Below are 22,078 nucleotides of genomic sequence, written 5' to 3' on the forward strand. Positions count from 1 at the left end.
GGCGCGTGCTCAAAGCAAACAAGCCCGGCAAAGGCAAAAAAAAAACATTGGGTGAAAATAATAAAAAAAAAAATGGAAATACTGAAAAGCGAATAACAAAACGTGAAGAAAAGCAAAACTTGCGCCCCAAGTTTTTCGGCAATTAACAACATGGCAGTATAGATAAAAGCAGAAACACACGGCAAATAGCAACAAAAGCCGAGTGCTGAGCGTTTTTCGTTCCAGTTCGCTTGCCGCATTGATTGCCGTTGCCCAATTCAAGACGATAAACTAAAAGGCCCAAAACACGGATTACTACCAAACACTGCACAGCCGAGCAAACAGCGCAAAAGAGGCCAATTTGTGGATATTATCTGCTCGGCTGTTTGCCCCGGAGTGCGAGTTCGCCGATAATTAAAAGTGTTCCAAAACGCAATTAACAACTCTGTAAGAGCTGAAAACGACTATTTTCGGGAGGGTGTTTTGGATTATTAATTTTATTTTTAAAGCTTACTTATTTATCGAATATAATTAATAGTTACAGCATCTTTAAGGTGTTTATAGCTGATCGAAAATTGTCAGCCGATGTTTAAATCAGATTGAATTAAGTAACATTACTCCTCGTATTTTTTGACGTTTATAAACTCATCACTCATACACGTCATGTTTTTATTATATCTTTTGACTTTCAAAATAAAAATTAACTTAACAAGTTATAAGATTGTATTGTATTGATTGTATCATTCCACATAGTGACGAAAAGCACCACATGAGTGTGAGAAAATTTTAATGAGTTGACACCGTAAATGTTCTACATTTCCTTAACCCATTATGCACTTTAATATTTCTTAAATACAAATATGAGTTTACTTAACAAGTTCTAAGATGGTAGGAACTGTCGATGCATTTCCCAGTAAATTAATGGAGCCACGCAAATGGATCCTTTGCCAACTTCCGATTACAGACAACATGACCATTGTTCTACAACTCGAGATACAAAAGCCGCATTTGGCATTTGCAAATTTGCTTGCAATTCGGCAATTACTGCAGCATACATTGTGGCATCACAGATTGCAAGTATGCAATGCAAAGTGAAATGGGATATATGCACATAGATACACAGCGCAGATACATGTGCATATGTACACATGGGTACATATTTTGTGTAGGCCCACCTACGCAATGCAATTAAGCCAACTCAATTAATTAGGCCTCAAACAAGGAGACGAGTTAAATAAACTGAAAGCTTTGCAAGCGGGCTGTAATTATTCGTAGCTGAAATATCTAAATATAAGCACTTGAATGTGTGCTTTTTGTAACCAGGTCGCCTTGCTGGGTGTTTTCGCTTCTACCTTCTGGATAATTATGCAAAAAGCTGGTTGAGAAAGGTTTCTGCCTTGAAAACGGCAAAAAGAACGTGAACAATAGACAAAACAAGGCTTTCCTTGGCCGTCCCCCATTTTTTTGCATGTGGGTTAATGTGCGAAATGTGCTAAGCGAACGCAAATTTTGTGTTTCGGTCTGTGCCATTTTGACGATATGCATGCATGAGGCTCCCCCATGGTCGCAACTTTAGCCACTCGCCACTTTATTATCCACCGTCCCCGCCCGACATTTATGCAAATCAGATCCAGATCTAGATGCGAGTCCCCTCCCCCTGGCCAAACCATCGCCACTTGGCCTGCATAGCCGACTGCATTGGAAATCACTTAGCCAGCAAGGAGACACGGTGACGTCATGTGTATACACTTACAGGTCAACTCGATTAAACTGATTTTCAGCAAACTACATTTTCAAGAAATAATGTGCTCAAAACTTTTTTCGAAACTAAAACCATTGAAGGCCGAAATAAATTTCAAATGCAGACATTTTAAGCACAGAGAAATACAACAGAAAGTTTTAAAGTAAAGTAAAGTAAAACTTAAGAACAGCTTGTAAAAGTAAATTTAAATTAGGCTTTGAATCTTTAATAAAATGGTATACATTTCTGGGTATAAAAAAAAATGTTATATTAAAAAAAATAGAGTAGTTAAGAATGGCATTTTTCCTTATTATGCCAGCAAACAGTTTCCATCTTACGGAACTCAACCTGTACTTCCAAGTGGCAGGAAGTGAGGTTGACAAGGCGAACAAGGCTGTTGGTAGTACTGCAATCGCAACTGGCGGCGACACCGAGTGGCTGTCCTGCTTTGGGCCATACTAAATTGGCACTTAGAATTAGCCATTCGAGAAAGCCAATGCAGCAAAAAAAAAAAACAATCGGACAATTCGAGCGTTGCAAAAACGTAAAAAATAAAAGCCGTGCCGATTCATAAGCCGATGACGTGTAACACCTGTCACGGCAAAAAATAATGGTTGGAAAGTTAAAAAAAAAAAAAGAAAACAGCAAGTATGCCGTATATGCCGGGCATTTGAAACGCTCGAGTGACATTTGTGGTGCGATAAATAAAACTAAGGCCATTTAGTCGACACTCGTCTGCCGAGTGACTGAATGCATATTTAAATATTCAAATCGCTCAGAAATTCTAGCCATTCCAATCTACGGATTGGTGTACTCGAGCACTTAACTCGAGATATGTGCGCCCCAAACAAATGCGACAGTGATTAGACACAAGCCATTGACAAAGGCCGCAAATTAATTGCATAATTAGGCGGCAGCGTATCGGGCCAACAAAATATGTGAGTGGCAAAAACAAATGGTAATTCAGCGCTGTGATAAATGTCCGAAAAATTGGCAGGGAAAATATTTTAATTGATATCTAAATAAATGCTAAACGAAGCGTGGGTACTTAAATAATTACACCAGCTAAACGATTGGAGTGTTTTTTTATTTTGTTTGTCACAGAATTAATGTGCTAACAAATCAAGTGATTTATTAAAAAAAAAAAATTAATCGAAAGTTAAAAGTTAATTAAATTGAATAATCGCGCTGCAGATACAAAATATGTATAAATATGAAACAATTACCCATATTTCCCAAATAAATATGTTTTAGTAACTATTTATTTTGTTTATTTCTAAAGGAGAATTACATAGAATGCAGCTATTAAAACTGTTTAATATCGCTTCAATAAATAATCAATAAAATGCAATACAGGCAGGAAATAAATCAACAAAGTAATAAGCTGGCGAGCTCATTAAAATGCGATAAAAAATTACAAACGAAGCCAAACAGCGCCAACAGAAAATATTTAAATTCAAAAGCTGTCGAGGGTCTGAAAAAAACAAAAAATAAAACACAATTGACTGCCCTCCTTCGATTTTTCCGACCCACACAAAACTTTATCTTTTTCGCACTCCCCTTTCGACCGCAGCAACAATGGAAATTATATATGCAAATACATAAGAATATGAATATATATGTACATATATATACAAAATGTACATATGTATGAATAAATGGGGAAAAGAAAAACTCTTACTTGGCGCCCATAAAGAAAAAGAGCAGCGAAACGGGAGCACCAGCGACAACTTATGTTTATTTATGGCTTGCATATGTTCTGTGAGTTTGGATATATTTTTCTGTGGGCGTGGCACTGTGAAGCCTGCATATGTGCACCACAAAAGCGCAACATGTAGCTGGGATTTTCATGCCCCCAAGACCTATGCTAGCTATCCCATCCCATCCTGGCAAATATGTATTTTCACTTTCCAGCCCCAGAAGCTTGGCATGAAAAATTAAATTTACTCAACTCACTTGTTTTATTTTCTACCTGCAAGGCCGCTCTGCTTTATGGCCATTACACGTGGCAGAATTTGGCCAAACTTTTTGGCTAAAAAATCATGTTGTTCGAAAGACTTGTGGGGTGGGAAAAACATAAGGTAATAAAGCGAAAAAAGGTTGGCTGCAAAGTAGGAAGTTGCCGAGTCAAAACATTCGATGAACTTGGGAGCGTGCTTTAAAAACATGTTTCAACATTTTAAGCCGCCTGACAATAAATCAAAGGTCCAGGACCTTTTCTAAAGAAAAAAGGACCAACAAAGTGCAAATAAAAAACACAATTCGCCGAACAAGAGATAGTAGAGAAACATGGACGAGGACAATGGGTTCCAGGGTTCCATAAGTAAATAATCTTCGAGACGACAAACAAAAAAGGAAAACGAACCTACGCCCCAAAAATAAAGAAAACAATTCGCCTTGCCAAAATATTGCCAAGCTGCAAACTTCATTCCAGGCCAGTTTGTCTTTCCACGGGACAAAAGTGCTCCGAGGATTAAATAATAAAACAGATTTCACATCTCACTTGAATAAATATTCCATAATTAAATTGCCTGCAATGTCTTTGGGGCCCGGCGGCCGGATTCAAAGAGAAATAAATTAAGCCGACGACTTCTCTGCCCAATTTACAAGCTCGAGTCCCCGGGCTTCTGGGGTGTGGGGCTAGACAGATAGCCCTTAAATTATCAATTAGGATGCCCCAAAGTCCAAGGGCCATGTGTGGGCAGTCGTTCAAAGGAAGCTAGGTCACCCAAGTATTTCATAAATACAGCGAATGCCAGGCGGGTTTTCTGTTTGCCCAGCTGGATTGAGCGCTCCTTTGAACAGGAGCAAGGGACGTACTTTAAAGCCATTCCTTGGACCCTCTAATCAAGCTGGGATCTGGGAAAGTTAATTAACAGGGACCCAAGAATGCTCACTCATTAGTTTTTTAAGTATATCCGTCTTCTTTCGATGTAAGAGTAGCATTGACATTTTATATCTTTCAAATTTCTAATACCTAATGCTAACTATGCGTACGACTTTCTTAGTTCCTAGATATAAACACAGTTCATAGTTAGGTTGCCTTGGCTTGATTTTTAAGTGAACCTATATCCAAACTGGTCAACAATGTCTGCCAAAATTGTTTACCTTGCCTAGCAGAAAATAACTACCTTTCGCTCGACTGCTCGAATCTGAAACAATTATCCAATTTCTCGAACAGCCACATGTAGTCATATCGAATATACATACATACAGACATATTTATGTAGCTGGGCACTTCGTCAATCGCTCCAAGATTACTACACATTGTACGTGGGCAAATAGAAGTAATGCCGGCCCGGTTTGGTGTGTGCGGTATGTGTGGGTCGTTCTTTTGACCACACTCTCCATAAGACATACTCAGGGGGTGGGGTGGGGGGTTCTTCAACCTACCTCCCCCCACCCACCACTCCGATGGCCTTCGCTTCGTGGCTCCAATTGACGTCACGCAGCTGCTTGACTTTTGATGTTTGCCTGTGGGCAACACAACAAGCTCGTCAGCTGGCCTTCGGGCAGAGGGAAGCTTGTGGGAGCTTGCTGGAGGGGGAGGGGGGGTAGGTGCTGGTTTATTGGGGGCCAACAGGGGTTAAGGGAAAAATTGTTAAATCGATTAAAGTCAAAGTTTCGTGAGATAAAGTGCGTGAGTGGAGCGGTCTGAAAGTGAAAGAGACTAGCAACAGCAGCCAGATAATGCCGCTGCCCATCAGTCAGTCAATCATTTCCAACCACCTGCCCCATCAATCCACCCCCCCTAAGCCCACCCAGCTCCCCCTCACCAGGACACTATGAAAAGCAAAGTTTTGCAATCAACAAAAGTTAAAAGTTACCACTGTACTAGAAAAGTTTTTCTAATTAGTGAGGACTCGCAACCGCAGGTGTCAAAAGGCGTCATCAAATCAGACTCATTTTGCCAGCACACACACACACACACACACACACGATAAAATGATAAGCTCTGACCTTGTAGATAAGCTAAATATATATTTTAAATTAAATATTGTATATATAGCTTAACAAGGAGGTTTTTTAAATAATTTACAAATTATTTCACTCAGCAGTGTCAGAGAGACTCAAGTGGCTAAAGTGAAGAAAAGGTTGGATAAATACTTTAAAGTATAAATACCTTAATATATAGTAATTTAAATAATATATAGCATTAAAGTGAAGAGCTTTGGTAATATGACCACCAAATCGGTTGATGGCAAAAGGCGTCATCAAATCAAAGCTACTTAGCATGCACATAAAAGTTATCTGAACGAATACATAGTGATAAGCCAAGACTTTAGATATAAGTAAGTCCACGCAAATGCGTCAGTGGGCGGTACATAAGTTATCAGTCGCCGGGGATTTCAGATTGAGACAGACTCGAGACGAAAACTCAGTGGGTCAGTCAATCTGGCCCACCAGAAGAAGACTGCTGACATATGCTTGTCTTATATGCAAGTATATCTTATGAGTATCCTATGCGTGGGCATTTGGATTTTTCATTGGAGCATTCGGCATTTTTTGCTGAGCTGCAGACAAACGGCGTGCATATTAAAATCCACACAGAGACAATGAAATTTATGAGTTTCGCACAGAAGCACAGAAGTCCAAATTTACGACTAATAAACCGCGGCGGGCACAAATAAAATGAAATGAAAATGGGGCCAGCTTTTAGCTTCGCTTTTTCCACGATGACACATTTCAGGGGACCTGTCATCGGCTGGCCCAAAAGAAGTGACATCTGTGGCATATTGACAACCTGGGAAAACTAAACTGAAACCGCATCCGCGAAACCAATCGGTTCGCATGGGATCGGTTGGGATCAATGAGCTCATAGATCGCCAGTTAATTTTCTGGCGGTGGCGTATACTTAATCGATTTGGAACTCTGTCAACTAATAATAGTTTTGGCCTCACGTGCCGCGTCCGCTTATCGCGGCTCAGCAAGTTTATCGTTTATTCAATATATACATATATATTTATATATATGTAGTCTGCGCAAAAAATATAAAACTTAATCAAGATAAGTTTCTCGGGAGCGTGGAGGCCAAATGACTGGCATCCAGTCAAGGCAAGCCAGTGAAAACTTTGGCCCTGCCATCAGAGCAAAATGCGGTTGCCCTCCTAATTAGTTCGAAAAGGTCTTAGATGGGAGCAAAAAGAAAAAACTAGGGAAAACTTCCCAAGTTCGTGTAATCAAATGAGCTAAGAAAGTGAAGCTGTAATGGCGGAGGCGTCCCGAAAACACGACAAGTAAATCCCATTTGGGACACAAAAGTGCCAGAAGTTGACAAACAAATTCGTTTGGAGTTTTAGCTTGCTAACTTGCCATATAAAGGACGGTAAATAAGAACAATTCTAACACATAGAAATCAGATATTTATTAAAGATATTTATTTATTTATTCTTTTGCCACGAATCAGCTTATTCAAAAGCTAAGTACCTAATATCTATTTTAGATATCAATGAAAAACGATTACTTTTAAATAAAAAAAAATCGAATTATCACTTGATAATGCGCCTAGTTTCTGCGGCTGTCTCGTATCGATTTTCATGTCCTAATTGGTGGAGCAAAATTGCTTCTTGGACATAAAAAAGGGAATTATTGAAGAGCCTCGCGAATCTGAATAGCAATCTGGATCCCCTTAGCACACTCTATATATACGCACATAAAGAAAGAGGGCAGTTTTGGGCGGTTTGATTCAATTTCTGTTCGCTTTTTGTTGGCCGAAGGTCGTGGTTTTTATTGGCCGTTCCGTTCCGTTCGTTTCTTCTTTCCTTTTGGCCAAACAATTAAATTTTCGCTGTGTGAATATTTCTTTTTATTTCGCTTTTTTGCTTGATTTGCGGAAAGTGAAGGCAGGGGGTGGGGGGTTGGTATTATGATTATTTATTCAGGCAGCACCAAGAAATTTGTTGGCCACTTTCTGAAGAAGACGCAAATTATGCGCAATAATTTTTCGAAGAGTGTGTGACTCACTTTTCATATTTACACATAATTTATCAACATCCGTCAAAGTTTCAAGGCATTATCACCGCAAATCAGAACTCAAAAAACTTTTGCGACTAATTAATAATATCAACTTAAGTTTGACGGCGCACCAAAGCTGATTTCCATGTTTTTCGACCACCAGGTGGAAATTGAATATTCAGCAAATATTGCGCATACGCCGCGTTGCCTTTGTTTACGCCATGCGTTCTATTTCTGGATTGCGAAATTAATTGCGAATCAGAATTGAAAAACAATTTTCCCAGCCAATTGTTTGGCATAAAAGAGAATGGAATGAAAGATGTATATCGCCGGGAATAAAAACAAAAAACGAGGACAATCAAGAGAGCTTCTTGCCTTCATTGTCCTTTCGTTTTTGTGATGAGTTTTTCACGTGCCGCTGTATTCACCCTTGTCAATTCCAGTTACAGGCCACCTTAAAAATATGAAACATAAATGGAAGCCAAAGGATTGCTGTCGATAAAAATGCCTTTAAGCCGGACTGGCAACTTTTTCATTAGTTCCTTTTCGCTAACAATTTGTCGGCGTTTTTAGTTGTATTTTTAGAACATTTCCCCCGTTTTGAGCAAATATTATTGATGACTTTCTATTCCAGCCCGTGCTGGGGGTATCCATTATGACTGGCCACGGATGCGGGGAATCAATCAATAAACGAGGAATCCCAGCTGAAACTAAGCCCAGCTGAACTATAAGCTCCACGGGTCCAGGAAACGTGAGGACATGACAGGAATCTCCCGCCGTCCTACGACAATGAGCAGAAAGGAAGGCAAAGGCAAGTAAAGGGAGTCAGTGGGAGTGGGTGGTAGTGGGCCCGAGGCCATGGTGGCGGAATAAAGGGCCTTTCAAGGGTGGTGGCCCCGGGCCATAGAATCGAATACGCATTGAAGTCGTCCTGCCACGGCTTTCTTTATGTATGTATGTATCTGTGTGTGTATATGTGGTGCGCACAGATTCGGGCCACAATCTCGCCCTCTTAACTCGAAATTGAATTTGGCTTGGAAATTGTGTGTTTTGCCGCTGATGGAAGCTCAAAGAAGCTGGGCTCGGAAGAATCAAATTTTTGAAACTTAAATTTGAAATTTGGCCAACTGTGTTGCTGGGCTCGGAAGAATCAAATTTTTGAAATTTGAAAGCTGGAATCTTTTGCCCATGTTTGCCCATCAATTAGTTTTTTTTGTCCACGTCCAGTTTTTGGGATATAAAGTTTCAAAAAAGATCCAAAAAATTCGAAATGTTTTTTTGTGTACATATATTTATTTATGTTCATCATTAGTTGTTCATAAATGTAAATTCATATATGTGAACTGGCGCCACAACTTTAAGTTATTCCATACATATGTACAACATTAGTTTTAATAGGTGGAAAAACGAAAAAAAAAACCATTATAAAGTGGTGGGCAACCGTTTTTAATTGAAAATATTTATTTTTGAGAGTGGGCAAATTTTCGAACTTTTTCGAAAATTTATTTGTCAAAATATAATATTTCAAAACGTGGGCAAAAAAAAACTAATTGGTGGGCAAACATAAAAAGTCGACTTTTTGATTTCCGAAAATTTTCGAAAATTTATACTTCAAAATATAATATTTCAAAACGTGAGCATAAAAAACTAATTGGTGGGCAAACATTGACAAATAATGGGCAAACGATTCTAGTTTTCAAATTTCAAAAATGCAATTTTTCCGAACCCAGCTTCTTTGAGCTGCTGATGTTTGCTTGTCGCTCGCTTGTTGTAGTCGGATTACATGAAAAAGGGTGTTCCTTGGATGTAACTGGGGAATTTGGAATTCAAGCAGCTTAATAGTCGTACACTCAAATAGAAGGTTTTTAAAAAATAGATGGCACTGCGTAGGAACCTTCCAGTCGCTTAATAGTTCCTGTTGTTCTTTTCAAAGAAATCTGGGTTAAATTTAAATTTAGACATAAGGGAATTTCAAATTATCTGAGCAAAATGTTTTTACGATTTAGTTTACAGTACTATTTACAGTACAATTTATATGTTTATTTTTGTTTTTAAAAGCTTGTCCAACCCTTTTATTGAGTTTTTATGAATTTATTGATTGCATAATAAAGGTGAAGTACATATACATTTGTAGATACAACGGGTAACTGAGCAGCAAAGCTCATAATTTTCCTAAATCGTCGTTAGTATTACAAGTAAAGTGTGCCAACCACTAGTCATACTAGTGTACTTAAATGCTTTTCTTTCATTTTCAAATTAATGAACAATATTCAACAATATACGAGTAGAGGTATAGGTACATTGTGTGTATATTGTGCGTTCATTCCAGAATATCTCAGTGGCTTTCTGAGCACTTCGATCCCCTCCACCCTAGCTGTAGTATAACCTCACCTGGCGGCCCACCTGCCCAAGTAGGCGACTTTTGCTGGCTTTTTAATTTCTGTTTGCTCTTTAGTTGTTTAGTTGTTTGTTTATCAAGCAATGCCAACCCTTGAGCAATTGATAAGCGCGTGAAATATTTAATCGCACGGGGAGTAAACACAAATGGCAGCGGAATGGAAAGGAATGGAATGGAATGGAATGGATTCCAACGCGAATGCGGCGCGATACTCACCTGACTTTCTGCTGGCTTTGCTGTCACCTGCTGGTGGTGATAGTTTCTTTCGGGTGGGTGGGTCTCCTGCGTCCACCTGTTTCACCTGCTCCTCCGGCTCTTTCTTTCTTCGCTGGCTTTTTTTCCTTGTTCCTTAGCTCGCTTTTGTTCTTTTGGCTAAAACCAAATTTAATTTGTTACTCTCGTGGACTTTCCTTATTTTTCTACATTTATTTTTGGATGGTTGATGTTGGTGTTTATTGCCGCTTTCGCTGTTGTTTGATGTTTTGAAAGTATTTCGGTTATTAGATTTTGATTGCTGGATTCGTATTTACTGAGATTTGAGCGATTTTTTAGTTTTCGTGCGGTACACTTTTGAAACGTCAATAAGACGAGCTTCAGCCATTAAACTAATTTTCAATCTTTTTGCTCTTTTCAGACTGAATACGGTGAACTTTTGTACATGTATGTAATTAGTTTTGGTCCGGTTTCACTTTATTTGTTTTATGCTTAATAATTAATTCCCAAAAGTCATAAAATAATAATATGCCAAAAATCACGTAAACCAATTTAACCAGGTTTTCCTAAGATTTCGTTTAAGCTTTGAAGAAAAACATTTTTGTTGTTCGCCAATGTACATAACTGCTTTATTAATTGGGTGCCCGAAATTGTTTTTCGCTTGAACTTGTTTTCTTGTGTGCTTAACTGCAATTGTTGTTTATTTTTGAATTGCTAAAGCGAGCCAGCACAATTCATTTGTTCGGTTATAAATAAAATATGGGTGAATTCTGGTTGCCACTTTGCAAAACCTAATGGGAAACACAAATTAGCGAAAAAATGTACGTTATTATTTTGCTTAATGCTCAAATTTGATCAAAACCTGCTAAAAGATAGAGGAACTTTTGTTTTTTTTTGCGAAATAATTTGTTAAAGTTGGCCTAAATAAACATTTTGGTTTTTGTGTATAATTAGGCATATGTATTGTTGTTTATTCTCTCGTTTCTTGCAACTCCTACGTAAATTGACTTTATTTTGCTTCACTTTTTTGGGCTTGTAATAATGTAGGGGCAAATTCTGATTGGCATCCTGAAAAGCTGGCGCCCGTGACCCAATTTCCGAATATCGATAGGCGTCGATAACGCAGGTAGCAGTTGCACTTGCACTTGCACTTTTTTCAACTATTCTTCAACTATTGTTAAATCCAAACGAGATATGATATCTGGCAAAAAACAACTGACTAGGGCAAGCAATTAGTTAATTGATCACTGCACTTGTTTAAGACTCGAAAAATAGAGCGCTCAAAACCGGCATTTGAATCATATGCGCAAGCCCCTCTCTCGCTACCCACTCTCTCTCACTCTCTTCGCGCTCCAATTTGAGATCCCCTTTCTCCACCTGCACTCCGCACTCGCTGTCTCTTTTTCACACTCAGCTCTCGTGTTTATTGATTGTCCCCCACCGAAAAAAACCTTCAAGTAACAACAACGCAACAACAAAAGCAGCGGATAGGTAGATTTCTGTATGTATGTATTTTGTATTTTCGGGGGAGGGATTGGGAGGCAGGCCACCTACACCGCCTCCCGCCTACAGCCCACTTCGTTTTTTATTACGCGCACGTAGTGTGGTTTTTTTTGTTGCTCTCTGCTCTCACATTTTTACATACACTTGCACAATTGAAGAGAGAGCGAGAGGTGATAAGTGCACAGGTGTAGGGGTGGGGGGCGGGGGCGGCGCGAAGCTGGAGTTAATTGGCGAGCACGCTTTTTGGTTTTTCGGGCTTTTCTCTTCGGTGCAATTGCTTTTTCGACTTTTAAACGCACATTTTCCAGCGATCCACCAACGCACAACGGCACACGGTTCTATATCTTTGCCACCGGCGATTCAACCGCTGTTACTCGGTAGCTTTTTTGGAAAATTTTAATGGCAAACGTAAACAAGTGCGAACGGTGAAATATATCGCAAGCAGAAGCCTCTGTATTCCGATTCCGTGTCAGGCAAAAATTACAAAAAGTTTTGAATTGCGGGTTGCTTAAATAGACTTGGTGCTCCCGCAAAAGCTCGCTCTCAGCAAAAGCTCTCTCTCTCTCGCGGCCAGCTCTCTTGCGTGTGGGTGTAAAAATACTAAAGAACATACCAAAGCGGGGCAATTGTAACGTCAGTTTTGCAACGGTTGTCTTCAGATATTTAGAAAATTTAATAAAAATATATGTAAGAAAAATTGATTACTCAAATGAAAGAAACCCCTAAAATGATAACACAAAACTTATTAAATGCAAGTCCATGTCTATTACACACAAGTTAATAAGTTAGGTTAATTTAGTAAGTTAATAATAATAATAAGTTAATAATATTATATTTGTAACATTGATATCGTAGACAAAAAAATCAACGGTCAATACAAACAGCATACACCATTTCGAGGGAGTAATAATATAAAAACCATTTTTTATTATTGTACTTCTTTCGGTCGTCATAATAAACTCAGCGTGAACTGAAGCAGAGGTCTATAAAAACGTTTAAGAGCAATCCCAGGATGCAATATTTTAAAAACCAGATGCAAGTCGATCCGAGTGTCCACTGATCATCCGTAAGGTGTAACGCTCTCATACTGATCGCATCATTGTGTCGTCTAACGGCGGACATGTCAAACTCGAAAATGGGTCCGAGTGTTGCGAAGTGCATCGCCATAGCTCCCTTCATCACTGCGTATTCGACTTTGCACGGTACGCGCTGTCTCTTAGCCAGGTACTCCCTGATTATGGCACCGCAGTATGCGTGATATGTTTTGTCTATTTTCCGCCCTATTGCTCGCATTTGTAGATAGGCCACAGCTTCATCAATGGTTGGGATCTCGGTTTTCCCGGATTTCCTTTGAATAGCGTTTGCGTCCTGTGCGTTTCTGGACTGGATTGACTGACTGGATTCCATTGTCCATGTTCATTGAATCAAGCGCTTTTACGAGCTCCAATAAATGTTTACAGTTCACTCCTTGAGAGAATTAAATATGTTACCAGGTGGAATGAAAATTCTGTGCATTGTTATAAACCCGACCGATTAATACCATTAACCGATAGATACCAACTCTGGTATTATACTCAGGCCACATACTGTCCACCGAGGTTGCACGTGCGTGTTTTGTTTGCAACGATTTCAACCGAATAAAGGAATTGTTGATAAAAACGATGCTCGCCGCCCCCACAACCAGCAGCAACGGAAAGACCGCGGGGCCCCACAAGTCCTGGAAGAAGGTGAACGAAGAGCGGAAATCGCTGAAGCGGCAGCGCAAGCAAGACAAGCTGCTCAAGGAGCTGCAGCAAGCCAAAGAGGCAGAATCACAGGCGGAAAAGGCAGCCAATGAGGTGCAGGCGAAGGATAAGCTTAATCCGTCCACGCTGAGCATAGCAGTGCCCGGTTCTATTCTCGAGAATGCCCAATCCAACGAGCTGCGGGCCTACGTGGCCGGTCAAATAGCCCGGGCCGCCTGCATCTTTCGGGTGAACGAGGTAATCGTCTTCGACGACGTGGGTATAGCCACCGCCCGGGAAACAAAGCGCAGTTACGAGGCAGATGCGGAAGGCAGCAGCACTGGCACTGTGCGCAGCAGCTCCTTGCAACTGGCTCGCATATTGCAGTATCTGGAATGCCCCCAGTATCTCCGAAAATACTTCTTCCCGCTGCACAAAGACCTTAAGTACTCTGGCCTGCTGAATCCATTGGACACACCGCACCATCTCCGGCAGCAGAGCAAATTCAGGTATCGTGAGGGAGTCATCTGTGACAAGAAGGCCAAGGAGGGACACAGCTACGCCAACGTTGGGCTGCTTAACGACGTTTTGGTTGACAAGGCTATAGAACCAGGCGTCAGGGTAACTGTGAAAATGGAACCTCAAAGTGGTAGGCAATCGCACATTTGCGCTCCTAGTTCCGAACTAATGAACTGTTCTTCCTAACAGAGAGCTGTAGAAAGCAGCGGGGAACACTAGTTAGCCCGGATGAACCACGTCGGGAAACAGGTGTTTATTGGGGCTACCAGGTGCGCATCGCACACTCCATGTCTGAGATTTTTACCAAATCACCCTACGCAAACGGCTACGATGTTACGGTGGGTACCTCGGATCGCGGAACCAACGTACATGAGGTGCCCAACCGATCATATAGCTTTAAGCATATGCTCATTGTATTTGGCGGACTGCAAGGCTTGGAATCTGCCTTGGCCAACGACGAGAAACTGACCGTAGATGATCCTGAGCTGCTGTTCGACCACTATCTAAATGTTTTGCCACGCCAAGGATCTCGAACCATTCGCACCGAGGAAGCCCTGTTGATTGCTTTAGCGGCTCTCCAGGAGAAGCTTCAACCGCAAGTGGCTGATGTCGAGACTGATTTGAGTGATCTGCTACCTAAAAGTGAGGATTCAGGCATTGCAGTGCGACGAGATGTTTTAGTTAGCAAAAAGCAGACGAAAAGAAAGCAAGTAGAGGACACCACTGATGAAACAGTCGTTGATGAACCTCCGTTTTCAAAACCATTGCCGAAAGTGGCTCGACTGACGGCCAATCCTTTTGCCGATTCCTCCGAGGCATTAGCGAAAAACACCCCAGCAGAAGACGATTTTGAAGTGGTTTCCTCCACCACCGTTTCTGGAACAAGCCACTCGTGTGCAGATGACGACTTAAGTCGGTTCGATTAATTGGAATAGTTGGAATTTTATTTTTGTAAATATACAGATCCGTATGTGTTGCTTAAAGTTTCGTTTTTGATTTTTTTGTTATTCCACTAAGCGTGTAAACTATTTTGTTTTTTGTTGACGCGAGCTATAACGAGCTATATTTCTATATAGACATATACTTTTGTTCGAAATGTTCTAATAACTTTATCCTTACACACTAAATTAATACGATTTTAAACTCGAATGTCAAAGCAAGAATTAAGATTTCGATCTCCTAACACTTTTCGCATTATCACTTACATACATACATATACATTACAATTGTCCATCGACTCATTGGTAACTTAAACATAATAACCTAGTTGTCCCTATAGGATGGACTGTCTGTACCTCTGTTATTTACACACTGAAAGTATATGTATGTCGTAAAGAGGCTTCACAACTGAATCTCTAAATGTAATATGTGGCTACATTGTCGCTGGTCATGATTAGCTATGGAATCGAGTCTTGGAATCGCGGCTCTGGCAGATAGTCCTCCTCCAACTCGATGCGCGTATCGCTGTGATATCCTAGCAAAGATTCCGTGTCCTCTTCCATATGTCGAATCGGAAATGTTTTGCCATCGCCAAAGCTAAAGGATGTGTGGGGTGAATTATATGTTAGAGATCATCAGTGGGAAATTAATAAGTAATGAGTGCGTTATTGTGTATGTAATGGATTGATTGATGATTCGTTGCTGTGCAGCTGAAGCAAAGTTGTCAGTTTTATTTATTTGGCAAACTAAAAACAAACCTTTATAAGCATTAAATATTTAAAAATCCATTTAATTTCGTCACTTGCAGATGTTCAATAATATATGTATTTGGGGCATAAAGGTGTACAAAGTAAGAAAAAGTATAAAAACTTGCAAACAGTTACTAACTACATAAATTAAAACCATATGGAAATTACTGAATTCCGTGTGTTAATAGTGTGTACTGAAATCTCATTGCTTATCATTAGGTTTAAGTCTTGAAGATCTTTTGATATCTACAAGGATAGTTGGTTTCATGAATGCATTAGCAAGGTACAAATCTTCGGAGGATATCAGCATCTCATCTACTAGGAAATTCCACATTCGATTCTTCCAATTTCCATTAAAAAATTCGATAAATGCGTGTGTGAAACCAATGACATATTGCCTAATGTTAACTTAGTCGATTATAGCTACATACATATGTGGTCCCAGCCATTTAAACATTTAAATAGCCTACACTAAACAGCTGATGAATTGCATAGAGGTAACTTATTTGCTTACTAAAAACCGCAACGCTGACAAATCTGGCAGTTTACTTGGCTCTATGGTACAAACACATACACATAATACATTCTACGTTATTATTCAAACTGGCAGATCGCCATTCGGCGGCCGTGGGAAACCTTTGGCAGAATCAGCGCTTGTCAACGGATGATCTCCGATCATTTTGATGTATACGGCTGCCCCATTGACTCCACACTCGGCCGGGCTAGACATGGCTGCTGGCGTGCTGCAGTCTAATGATTGGCCGTTTGCCAGCTTCTGCTGCTGCTCGTTGAGCTCGTCCCGGTATGGAGATGGCGGCTGGATCTGCAACAGCTGGGTTGGCAGGACGCTGGTGCTTCTTACTTGATGAGGCGATTGGTTGTGATGATGGTTAGTGGTGTCGAGGGGACTAGCGCAAATCAACTTATCTGTTGGATTGCCATCTAACCTGCTGGTGGTCGTATCTCCCATGGCATCGTACCGCTGGGTGGGAGAGCTGGTGGACACTCGACTCTGGTCGCTGGAGGTCGGATAGCTGTAGCCATCACCGCGACTAGTTCCGTGATTATGAATAAGCAGAAGGTTAGGGTATTGCGTTAAACAGAGAGTTGTAAACAGAAATATTGTTTGTTTTGTTTGTTTTTTTTTTTACAGTTTAGCTTATTGTAGTTGTAGCTGTTGTTGTTTTCATTTTTTTTTTTATTATATAATTTTGCACAGATGTGTGAAGACGAATATTAAAATTTAATCCACTTTTCGTGTGTGGCAAGTGTTATGGTTTTAAAGAAGCTTAATGAGCATTTAAAATTTTGAAAGTTCCGTAAGAATTTCAAACTTGGACACTTTTAGTTAGTCACTTTACGGGGCGGACAATTGGTTACTAAGCTTGTTTTGGTTAGATCTAAGTGTCTATTTCTAAAAATCGCTGCCAAGATTCGTCTCTTTTTATTTACAAAAATAAACAACGAACGCAATTGAAATAAAGTGATAATTTGAATTTGGCTTAAAACTAAATTACAAAAAGAGATCGACAACATTGATTCATTGCTTTCCGCTCTCATTTTTAGGCATACACAGTTATTATTGGCTTACATAAATTATACGTGTTAGAAATTGCTTTAAGTTGATCTAAAAACCGTGATTTTCAATAGTCGTTTGTTTTTCTTAATAACTTAGCACACCAAACACACATTGAAGAATATTAAAGGTTTTAACTACAAAGTTTTAATTTTGGAACATGCTTTTAATTTGCCGAAATCAACATAAAAACCAAAATAGCCATCAAATCTTATTAAACAAAAGTGCGCAAAAACAACAACTAAAGAGTGAGAGAGCTTCTGGTGCAGCACAAATTAGTAGAAATGGTGTAGTAAATGAACCGCTAAATACCTGGAAAACACGGGCAGGAACCAGTATTGCCAGTCGTCGCCAAATACTTCGCAGAAATTGGCGTAGCGGCCCAAGTTATAGCCATTCTTATCGGGGCCGCCAACGCGGAAGATGGGAGCCCTGAACGACTCTGAATGTAAGATAGATTAAAGATGCAATGGTATGCATGTGGTTTATAAGTCAGGCTTTAGGTACTTACCCAATGTCGTGCGATTCACCAGCACAAGGTAGATGTGGTAGCCAAATAAACTCACCAAACTAATGGCAAACATAATGGCAATGAAGAACAGGAACAAGATGTGAAAACGCCCCATTCCACTGGCATTTAGCTGTCCCTGTGCCGAGTAACCATTATTATCGTACTTGGATCAGTAAGTACAAGCAGTTTAGATAACATTACAGCAAAACGAGAGAATACATTCATTAACTAACAGGTCTTCGCATGCAACGGGCATTTAGGATGGTAGTAAAAGTAGAAACGAATCGGAAACTTACTGCACCTACCTTCCAGAACTCGACAAAATCGTGTAGCGAGGTAAAAGCCACATACAGGCAGTAGACAAGAGCATAGCCCAGGAACAACACGAAGTACTTGTAGTTGTAAAAGTTAACGCAGTTGTTTACCCAGGGGCAGTGGTGATCCATCTTCAGTACGCAGCAACTGCACACACTACAGTGGTGAGCTCGGTCTGGCTTGATGATCTTGCACTTTTCGCAGAACCGTACCGAACCATTCATTGTGCTGCAAGGCAAATGTTTAAATATTATAAAAAATGTTTCGGAATACGCCATCTTATTTGTTCTGCTGCTGAGAAATGCAATTTTTGATTTCCTATATAAAGTGGTTTTGTTTGATAAAGTTATATGAATCAAAGACGATTAAGTACTATAAAGTCCGACGCTTCCGTTTTGTTAGCAATTACAAATACAAATCAACTGACAAGAATTTAACGATATGACATGGTCAATGCTTACCGATTCGTTACTGGCAAATCGCGCGCAAAGTTGTTAAGAATGCGTTTCTGGGTGTCCGGGCTATCGGCTCGGAAAAGTCGCGACACTTCCTCATCCGGTATCCTCCACTAAGAACGGGAAAAAAGGCAATAGAATATTGTAGGCTTTTCCGTTTTCTTTTAATAACACGAGCTGATAAGGCCTATGATTCACTCACTTGATCCGGTATTCGGCCTACGGAGGTCATTATGGTGCGCCAGTACGACCACATGAACAGGGTGAGGAAGAGGTGGTAGAACAGAAGCATGAAGATCATACCAATGCGGTTCTGCGAGTTGCCTGAAAAAGGAAACATCTGGTTATATCCCCTCCTACAAGACTGTAAATACAACTTACGGATGCACAGCTCCACCACATAAGCGTAATAGGACCAAGCTATTACCGCGGTGATAAATAGCACTGGTATCCATTTAAAGACTGCCATGCAAAATCCGCAAGGTGTCTTCCGCCGTCTATGATCGTCGTTACCCATTCTATTTATGTGGGCCACCACTTCGGCAAGGGCGCGTGTGTCTCGGGGCGTTGGTGTCACCTCCACCTGGAGCTGGAGCGGATTGGGGGCGATCGATGGGTCTGCAATTGTGGGTGCTCCTACAGCGGTCGCTCCACTGGCGAATTCAAAGTCTTTATCTTTTAGTGATTCACTGGCTTCGCAAGCTGTTGATAAACGCTTTTTGACGCTATCCGCTGCTTGCTTCCCCTTTTGGGCGGACAGGTGCGTGTTTTCACCTTACCGCTGCGACATTTTCGGTAGTATTTCTCAGTTAATCTGCTTTTTCAGATGAAACCAACTTAATTTTGGCTGTCAAATTGGGGAAACTCAAATTGGTTTAGGGATGGGCGCTTCGTGTGTTGTGGGTGACACGATACTATCGATTAAACGAATTTCAATTGGTAACACATTTTGGGCCATCGTATTCTGCGTAGTTTTCAATATATAACTGCTTGACTTTGGATATGTTTCCGATATAAATATAATAATTGTTCAAAATGATTCAGTCTCAGATTTTTATTACGGTACGATTAATATATTTACAAATCTAACATGATCTAAGGTAGATTTCATCGTACCCCAGCTCTATATAATGATTGGTATAAAATAATGTGTATATTTTGTGTATAATTATTTTAAACAAATAAACGTTTTTAATACTTAAATAAGTAGCTGTCATCACTATTATTTATTCGTATCTAGTATTTTTTTAAAGAGTTTTCTAATATACCAAAGTGCATAGTAGTCGTTCCCGGCTTGTCGTTCTTTCATTGAAGTACATTTGATTTCGCCGTAATTATAAAAGCGTCCTAAATATTTTCGATCACCATGAGTCGCGAAGTGTTAACGCCTCCTGTCCAAAAGATGAGCCAGATGCGGCGCTATAGAGTCAACGTTGTTCACGACGACTTCGGTGGCGACAAGTGGAATGGTCAAAACAAACAAGCTAAACTAGAATACAAAACCTACGAAGAGCAGAGTAAGTGGATATTGTAGATTTTTAACTATACACATTGACTACTTCTTTCCAGATCTTTATGGTGATGATGATGATTACGAGGACGATGCGGCCTTGAAATCTATTACGGAGTCAGCAAATGGCGATTTTAGTCTTTCCATTCATGTGTCCAAGTGGGTTGAATACAAGGTACTGCTGACGATATCTTTGACACATATCCTTGCAGATCATTTTACGGTGGACTAATTGGCATGAAAGGATCTACGAAGCGCCGCATAGAGGAAGAGACCCGTACAGAGATCTTTGTTCCGCGTCCGAACGATAGGTCAAACGAAGTGACTATCAAGGCCAAGCAACGCAGTCAAATATGCGCTGCACTGCGACAAATCCAGCATCTTGTAACCTCTTTACGGAAAAAAATGAAACCGACACACTTTTTGGCCGTGGCTTTGAACTCTGGGGAAGTCAAGGAGCGTTTTATGGAACTAAAGGTATGAGCTAAAATCTAGTTGTGTAAAAACTTATATTCAATTTTCCTAGAAATGCATTTTGGAGGCCGAGTTGCCAGGCATCGATGCGGAGCTTTTCATTCCGGAGTGCTGCATCCATCTTACCTTAGGCGTCTATGTGCTGCTAGATGACAATGAACGCCAAGAAGCCCTCAAGAATTTGGAATCATGTCGTCGTTTACTGGATGGCCTAAAAACACCTTTCGAAATTAAAGTTAAGGGCCTGGAGATAATGAACGACGATCCAAGCTCCACTCGCATTCTGTATGCCCGCATTGAGTCTCCGGATCTGCAAAAGTTTGCGGATCAGTGTCTGGCCCACTTTCAGACTACAGGACTGTGTGCTGCAGATAATAATGAACGTGAATCCATTAAACTGCACATGACCGTGATGAACAACCGCTACCGCAATGAGGCAAATAAGTGTGGCAACAGCTTTGACGCCCGCGAGATCCTCAAGCGCTTTGGAGACTTCGATTTTGGAGTAGCCCAGTCGCAGGCTGTGCATCTGTGCGTATTAAAATCGCGCACCGAGGATGACTTCTATAAGATAAGCGGTAGTCTCGAATTCTAAGAATTAAAACAGAGATTTTTTTAAGTTTTTAATAGAACATTTTAAAAATGTTCATAAAATGTTAATAAACAAGAGCCCAGCTAACTGAATCTTTCATGTGTAAGGGGTTTCGTGGTGATCGCTTTTTAGCTTTAAGCCTATCAATGACCATTAAATGGCAGTATTAATAAAAAGATGTATGTAAATATTTGAAAGAGCGTCCATAACCTTACGCAAATATAAAAATATATACGGATTTCGGTCATAAAACGTTTTAAAGCTCCAGTTTATTAACCATATAAAGTTGGGGTTTTTCATTCATTGGGTTCATTCATTCATTGTTTGTGAACATACATTATTTTCTATTTGGTATACATTTTTTTTTTATTTTAATCAAGTTAAATTAATGCAAGGGTTTGTAAGCTCCCTCATGAATGCACTTGAAGACCAGTTGAAATCTAATGAGATAGTTTTATAAACAAAATATAAGGTCTAAAATAGTTGGCATTCAATTCGGCGTTAAGTTAACCACCTCGACATCACAAACGTACAAACCTAAATTAATTCGTAAATAATTCTTCTAGGGATTCCATATTGAAAGGTCAAATGGTGCACTGTAGATCATTGCCAAAGACATGCTTTGTCGGAGTTGAATTATATGTTAAATAATTGTCTAAAGATTGCCGTTTCGAATGCTTCCAATTGCAGTGGTTATTGATTTAAAAATAGCTAAGCTGTATGATTGAAAACCACCTTTCGAAATTGAAGTTAAATGTCTGGATATAATGAACGGATACCGCTGCTACACTCGCATCCTATCTGCTTGCATCGAGTGTCCGGTTCTGCAAACTATTGCTGACTTTTCCCGTCGCATTCCACCGATATACACATAAAGATTATGAACTTCCAATTTCGCATCATTGAGGCGATGGACGGAGGTGAC

The 22,078-nt window shown here is 40.1% G+C and overlaps 4 protein-coding genes across 15 annotated transcripts in view; 2 read left to right on the forward strand and 2 right to left on the reverse strand.

The window, feature by feature from the left end:
• The window catches only part of LOC6733804 (cAMP-dependent protein kinase type II regulatory subunit), a 30,520-nt gene extending 18,229 nt beyond the window's left edge, over nucleotides 1-12,291 (reverse strand). Inside the window, exons 1-2 of one of the 4 annotated variants that reach the window (XM_016167131.3) lie at nucleotides 12,089-12,291; nucleotides 10,290-10,445 (exon numbers count right to left, since the gene is read on the reverse strand). The gene's annotated coding sequence lies outside the window, so the exon portion shown is untranslated. Of the gene's footprint in view, nucleotides 1-10,289; nucleotides 10,695-12,088 lie in introns of those variants that run through there. The other 3 variants (XM_016167132.3, XM_016167129.3, XM_016167134.3) reach the window with 3 other exon arrangements.
• Nucleotides 12,292-12,680: 389 nt separating this feature from the next.
• On the forward strand, nucleotides 12,681-15,015 carry LOC6733805 (putative methyltransferase C9orf114). The gene is made up of 2 exons (XM_002080813.4): nucleotides 12,681-14,162; nucleotides 14,222-15,015. The coding sequence occupies exons 1-2, from the start codon at nucleotides 13,451-13,453 to the stop codon at nucleotides 14,956-14,958; spliced, it is 1,449 nt and encodes a 482-aa protein (XP_002080849.2). The 5' UTR covers nucleotides 12,681-13,450; the 3' UTR covers nucleotides 14,959-15,015.
• Nucleotides 14,955-19,507, reverse strand: LOC6733807 (palmitoyltransferase ZDHHC20-B). 9 transcript variants are annotated; one of them, XM_016182416.3, is made up of 8 exons: nucleotides 18,959-19,507; nucleotides 18,780-18,901; nucleotides 18,584-18,690; nucleotides 18,104-18,350; nucleotides 17,808-17,970; nucleotides 17,609-17,738; nucleotides 16,668-16,772; nucleotides 14,955-15,568 (listed from the first exon to the last, which is right to left on the reverse strand). In XM_016182416.3, the coding sequence occupies exons 1-8, from the start codon at nucleotides 19,092-19,094 to the stop codon at nucleotides 15,430-15,432; spliced, it is 1,149 nt and encodes a 382-aa protein (XP_016026770.1). In that variant the 5' UTR covers nucleotides 19,095-19,507; the 3' UTR covers nucleotides 14,955-15,429. The 9 variants fall into 9 exon arrangements, with proteins under 9 accessions (XP_016026770.1, XP_016026775.1, XP_016026773.1 ...); XM_016182422.3 differs by lacking the exon at nucleotides 14,955-15,568 and adding an exon at nucleotides 16,226-16,581; XM_016182421.3 differs by lacking the exon at nucleotides 16,668-16,772 and having other exon boundaries at nucleotides 17,808-17,943; nucleotides 18,113-18,350.
• Nucleotides 19,508-19,827: 320 nt separating this feature from the next.
• On the forward strand, nucleotides 19,828-21,245 carry LOC6733808 (activating signal cointegrator 1 complex subunit 1). The gene is made up of 4 exons (XM_002080816.4): nucleotides 19,828-20,094; nucleotides 20,147-20,246; nucleotides 20,300-20,564; nucleotides 20,614-21,245. The coding sequence occupies exons 1-4, from the start codon at nucleotides 19,944-19,946 to the stop codon at nucleotides 21,154-21,156; spliced, it is 1,059 nt and encodes a 352-aa protein (XP_002080852.2). The 5' UTR covers nucleotides 19,828-19,943; the 3' UTR covers nucleotides 21,157-21,245.
• The last annotated feature ends 833 nt before the right edge of the window (nucleotides 21,246-22,078 follow it).

Source organism: Drosophila simulans, chromosome 2R (genome assembly GCF_016746395.2).
Source record: "Drosophila simulans strain w501 chromosome 2R, Prin_Dsim_3.1, whole genome shotgun sequence".
Lineage (NCBI taxonomy): Eukaryota > Metazoa > Arthropoda > Insecta > Diptera > Drosophilidae > Drosophila > Drosophila simulans.